This window comes from Fragaria vesca, linkage group LG1 (assembly GCF_000184155.1).
Source record: "Fragaria vesca subsp. vesca linkage group LG1, FraVesHawaii_1.0, whole genome shotgun sequence".
NCBI lineage: Eukaryota > Viridiplantae > Streptophyta > Magnoliopsida > Rosales > Rosaceae > Fragaria > Fragaria vesca.
Window position 1 is genome coordinate 15,892,036 of NC_020491.1, and position 6,116 is coordinate 15,898,151.

The following is a 6,116-nucleotide window of genomic DNA, read 5'->3' on the forward strand; positions in this document are numbered from 1 at the left end:
TCTATGAATGTTTAAAACATTCAAGATGTTTACTTTTCATTGGTTATAGCATTTGGTTGTGTTTTTCTTGAGATTTGAGTTGTGCCCATTTGGTTTTCTTCATCATTGTTGTAAAGGGTTCTGATCAGAAGATGGTTATGAGCCACCATTGATGAATTCATATTAGCATTGCTCTTTTGATCGGAGAAGATGGTTTTATTGGGCATTATTGTGTTTGAGATTGATACTGATCCAGTTTGCTAAGTGAGATCTTGGAAATGAAAATATTGATTATAATGTGGTAGTAATTGACATGGTTGTTATGGATATTCTTTTGAGTTTATATATATTGTTACTGTGCATCTTGATTCAGTAATTATCTGGACATGGGGATCAGATATTATGATCATTGGTGGTATGGATGATGGAGAAAATGAGCAAATTTAGTAAGAGTACGTCGTTCAGCCCGACTACATCTTTCACTAGGAGTACATCATTTAATAGAAGTCAATCATTGAAATCAAGAACCTTGAGTGTAACAACCCCAACCAGCTGTCAATCTAGCTGGGTATCGTGGGTTAGTCTGTTTAGTTGGGTCTCGCGTTGGTTTAACACACTCATAGTGACTGGCATTTTCATTTCGTTTCTCATTGCCCTTTATGGGGGCTATCTGTATGTCATGCCAAGTCTCAGCCTCACTTTTCATGGTTATGGTGTTTTGAAACATGCTAATTTGATAAGCAGCTGCGATGTGTTTGATGGAAGTTGGGTTTTCGATGATAATTATCCATTGTACAATGCTACGGAGTGTCCCTTTGTGGAGCAGGGTTTCAATTGTTTGGCTAATGGTCGTAGAGATAAGCATTATTTGAAATATAGTTGGAAACCTAACAATTGTGACATTCCAAGATTTGACGTGCCGAGTATATTAGAGAAGCTTAGAGGAAAAAGAGTTGTTTTTGTGGGGGATTCTATGAGTAGAACACAGTGGGAGTCACTAATTTGCTTGCTCATGACTGGGGTGGAGGATAAGAAGAGTGTGTATGAAGTCAACGGTAATAAGATTACGAAACAGATCAGATATTTGAGTGTTCACTTTAGTTCCTTCAATTTTACTATTGAGTTCTTTCGATCAGTTTTCTTGGTTCAACATGGTTGGTTGCCTAGACATGCTCCAAAGAGGGTCAAGTCTATACTTAAGTTGGACAAGTTAGATGACATTAGCAATCAGTGGATTAATTCTGATATTCTGATATTCAACACTGGACAGTGGTGGGTTCCGGAAAAACTATTTGACTTGTAAGTCTCCTTCATCTATTTCATCATAAATATTGGTTTTATCTATTGATTTTACTACTTAAACATGGATTCATACGTTAATTTGTCTGTGTTGTGATTGGTGTTTCCTGAAAAACAAATTCAAAACTTATTTGTGTTTGCCGATAGTTTAATATGGACCAAACCAGCGAATCGGTGAATCTCTTTTAAATTATTGGCATCAAACAGACATGTTCTTAAATAGATGTATTTTGGACAGGGGTTGCTATTTCCAGTTTGGAAACTCACTAAAGCTTGGAATGTCAATTCCTACTGCCTTTAGAACAGCACTGGATACTTGGGCATCATGGGTTGAGGAAAAAATCGACACTAACAGAACTCGTGTCTTTTTTCGGACTTTTGAGCCCTCTCACTGGAGGTATTCCTTACATATGGTAACATGATGTTGTTTTAATCCTATAATCTCATACTCTCTTCGTCTTAAACTCAATGTGACTCCTGAAATTATTTTTTGTCCTGTAACATTAAATCGTTTTCTAATGTGATAGTTTCATAAACAAAAGGAAATTTTCGTTAATAAAATCTCCCTCTTAGTAGTATGTAAAGACATTTTTGATCTGACTGAGATGCAGTTGAAGTCTTGCATTACTAAATTTAAAAACCTATATCAGATCTTTCTAAGTCCATAGCAATTTGCTTTCACATTTGAAAGTTATAGGTTCTAATCACGAGTCACCACCAGCCATGTTTTGAATGATAATTGTGTTCTCCCATGATCAGCTGCCTTATTTTATTTCTTTCAACATGACTAATGATAATGTTTCATTTGCATCAGTGATCCAACTCGTAGATTTTGCAATGTGACTCTTCACCCAATGGTAGACACCAGAAATAGAGACAAAAGCATTTTTTCAGACACTGTGCATGAGGTGGTAAAGAATATGACAATTAATGTAGCCGTTCTTCATGTAACTTCAATGTCATCTTTCCGAAGTGATGCACACGTTGGTAACTGGAGCGATAAACCATCTTTTCCTGATTGTAGCCACTGGTGTTTACCAGGTTTACCTGATGTGTGGAATGAAATCATCCTCTTTTACCTGCCTTATGACTCTAAGGGGATTCTAGTAAGTATTAGCATCGGTTTTTTTACCCTCTTTCACACTTGTTTTCTAACATGACTTTTTTCCGTCCACAAACACAATTAACATTAATTATAGCCTTCTTTCAACATTAATTTTTCTATTTCTATCATTGCTTGTTCTGATCAAACTTGTTCCATTTTCAGGCTTGGCATTTTGGTGGATCCCAAGGTTGAAATAAAACCTAGGTTCACAGCTTAATTAAAAAGATTGGTGACAAAATGGAGTCTTTCTGAAGCTAAGATTTTAGTTTCATTCATCTGAACATACAACACTTACAATACTTCTACATTGGTTATCAATTCGTCCGGCACTCACCATTACTTTCCTGTCATCCTCTAGAGATAGTGTAACTGGTTCTTGAAACAATGTGTAGAGAATTACACATACTCAACAGTTTTGTAGCAAGATCATGTAGTATCTTTTTTTGTTCATTCTTTTGTATGTTTTTGATTCTTTGTGGGTTCATTTGTATTTATGGAGGGACTTAACTTGGTCTCTGAGATGTAACAGTTTTGTTTGTTGTGATTTAGTCATTTAGATAGATCTGTTCTCCACAAAAGTGTAGGGGAATTATGCAATGAAATTGAAGATTTCATCATTTGAAGATGTCAATGTGACTGCATCTTATTTGTCTTTTTTTTCTCTTGATTCCAGTTTTAAGCCAGAAACAATCAGTTGCTTTGTTTATCTCGTTATTTGTAATATAGAATAAGATTTGAGTACTTTTTTGATTGTTTCTTCTCATTTTTGTCATCGTTTGAACTGGTATGTACCTGAGTTCATTCCCTAGATATAGTTGTCTCACCTTCCTTAAATGAACTGTGATAGCTCATATTGCTGCATTTTGGGAAGGTAAGCATTATGGATTACCTGATCAAAAATTCAAAATAGGAAGTCTTGTCGAACAGGATCATTAATTTTTTTTGCAAATGCAAACTAGAGATGGGATTGTCCTTCCATGAAAGGCAATGTGTATGTCAATGTTTATCGTTTCTTCTTGGCTGATGAGGTTTACTGCTTTGACTAGTCGTCAATTTTTTGCAAAAGGAACTCAGGAAGTCAGGAACATTATTGTAAGCTTCAACAATAATGTTCTTTGGCTTCAACCTAAGCATAACAGAATCTGCTAAATTTGAGCAATGATCCTTGAAAACGGACAAAAAAAAGTGATAACTTTCCTTTTTCTGTCCTTATTTCTTTCTACAATTTTGAATGAAGTCTCAATTTCAAATTTTCCAAAGAAAAAAAGAAAGAAAAAACTTTGGTATTTTCTTACTTAATCAGCTAGAGAGAGCTGCAAACAAACCTTACAAATTTGCAGACCTCACAAACAAAGAATTCAAAGCCTTGAGAAATGGATTTAAGGGGCATAAATGATCAACAAAAATAACTTCTTCCAGGTATGATAATGTCACAGTGTTAGACACATATAGTCGAGTTGGTAAGGGTGTATGCGTGAAACCCTCATATTCAGTGCTCAATTTATTCTCAATGATAAGGAGGAGGAACTTTCTCCGGTAAAAGTTAGACCATGTGATCTCGTTTAAAAAAATTCGATGTGTGAATCCCAATAGTGATCGAGTATAAATTGTTTGATTAGTTAATTTCAACTTCATCGAAAGTTCTTCAGTGCACCAAGGTACAAGTGAACCAATAGCCACTGACCAATCACAATTATTCATTTAATGCAGTCAATTGCATGACACTAACATCGATGCTAACACCGTTAAATAATTAAGACCAAAAAAAAATATCCAATCAACATGGTAAAAATAGATAAAGCTACAATAAATATTACATGGGCAATTAATTCCAATATCAATAGGAGAGGTTATTGATAATTGATCGACTTTTATTTTTTTTATTTATTTGTTTTTTTTTTTGATACACAATTAAGTCTTTTTTTTAGTGAGACTTTTTATTTCCTTTTTAGTTTCCGGAAACGCAAAGAGGGATTATTATTATTTTTTTTTATTATGTTTAAAACGTAATAACTGTCTTTAATGAAATGTTCGTCCGCACGATCAACCTTAACACCGTAATTGTAAAGACGACGGATCGTCGACGATTCATTTAAAATATTGTACCTATTACAGAACGCTTAACTTGTGGTGGTGTGGGTATTGCACAATGTGTATGTTTTCAGTTTTTTTTCTATTAGCATTGAATAAATTCTTTGTGGTCTAATTTATTTATTTTTTCATGCAACCCGTATATTGATTGATATGTTTACAAATAAAACTTTCACTAAACAATAAATACTCAAATTTCTATCAAATTTATCCATTTTTAGATTTAATATATAGTACGGATTGTTCTTCTATCTACGCTAATGTCTGGATTTATTGTCTATCAACGTGATCGACGTAAAAGGAGTTGGTTAAAATGGTATGTACAAACTTTAGCCACATTCATTCTCGATTTGAGCCAGATCAATGTGATCAACCAAACATCTATTTATATCTCTTGGTTTTTATCTATTAAAATTTCCAAAGAGTAATTAAATTTAGAGGCAGGAGCTCCTAAGTTGTAAATTTCTTACAATAATAGTTGAAGCTTGGGCATTCAAGCATGTGGTCGCAAACTCTTTGAACATCAAATTTTGAATGATTTTATTAACTTCATTTTAGAAAAATAAGTTTTAGAATGCCCCAATTTAATCTAGATGACTAGACCTAATACTCAAATAGACGGGGCATTCTTGCATACAGTTTATATTGATATGCCTTTAATATATATGGAACAAACAAATTAATATATCGATAAAAAATCAACCATACGCTTTACAATACTATAGAACTACCCTATTAAAAAAAAATTACTATAGAACTACATAATTAAATGAACGAAAAAAAAGGTAACTAAAATAGAAAGAGAAACAAACTTAATTGTATCAATAAATACAAAATGAAAAAGTAAGGGTTCCACTTGTGTGCCTTAAGGTATGGATACCCAACAAGTTTTGACTTGCTATAGCAGGTTAAAGCAAACTAACACCGTTAACTCTCCGTTAAGTCTCTCTATATCTACAGTTTTCATTAGAAATATCTACCTTTCAGATGAGCAAAATCACACAAAAGTAGACTTTCTGGAAATCAAAATGATTCTTCAGACTGTCTACAACTATCATAAGAAACATCTACTACTGTCATGAAAAATATCACAGAAAATGTTGCAAGTCGAAAAACACATTTAACATAAGACACATCTACTGTTTTCGTTAAAAAAGTAGACTTTCTACAAATCAAAATTGTTCATGAGATTGAATCAACCCAATGTAAAATTTGCAACTCTACATTTAACATAAGATACATCTACTGTTTTTATTACAAATCTCTACCATTAACATAAACGAAATAAAAAAAAAGTAGACTTTCTAGAAATCAAAATTGTGAGATTGAGATTGAACCAACCGAAAGTAAAATTTTCAAGTCTACATTTAACATAAGACACGTCTACTATTTTCATTAGAAACGTATACCATTAACATAAGAGAAATCAAAGAAAAGTAGACTTTCTGGAAATCTAAATTGTTTTTTGAGATTGAACCAACCCAAGGTAAAAGATGCAAATTATACATTTAACATAAGACACAACAACTTTTTTCATAAGAAATGGCTACCATTAACATAAGAGAAATCAAAGAAAAGTAGACTTTCTGGAAATCTAAATTGTTTTTGAGATTGAACCAACCCAAGGTAAAAGATGCAAATT

General features: G+C 33.1%; 1 protein-coding gene across 1 annotated transcript; it reads left to right on the forward strand.

The window, feature by feature from the left end:
- The first annotated feature begins 403 nt into the window (after positions 1-403).
- LOC101292065 lies at positions 404-2,575 on the forward strand. The gene is made up of 4 exons (XM_004289365.1): positions 404-1,278; positions 1,517-1,675; positions 2,093-2,384; positions 2,546-2,575. The coding sequence occupies exons 1-4, from the start codon at positions 404-406 to the stop codon at positions 2,573-2,575; spliced, it is 1,356 nt and encodes a 451-aa protein (XP_004289413.1).
- Positions 2,576-6,116: the final 3,541 nt, after the last annotated feature.

Bases quoted from the DNA above. Each gene is read 5' to 3' on its own strand.
- LOC101292065 (XM_004289365.1), top strand. From the start codon at position 404: ATGGAGAAAATGAGCAAATTTAGTAAGAGTACGTCGTTCAGCCCGACT. The intron at 1,279-1,516 runs GTAAGTCTCCTT...TATTTTGGACAG, and splicing joins CCGGAAAAACTATTTGACTT to GGGTTGCTATTTCCAGTTTG. The intron at 2,385-2,545 runs GTAAGTATTAGC...TTCCATTTTCAG, and splicing joins ATGACTCTAAGGGGATTCTA to GCTTGGCATTTTGGTGGATC.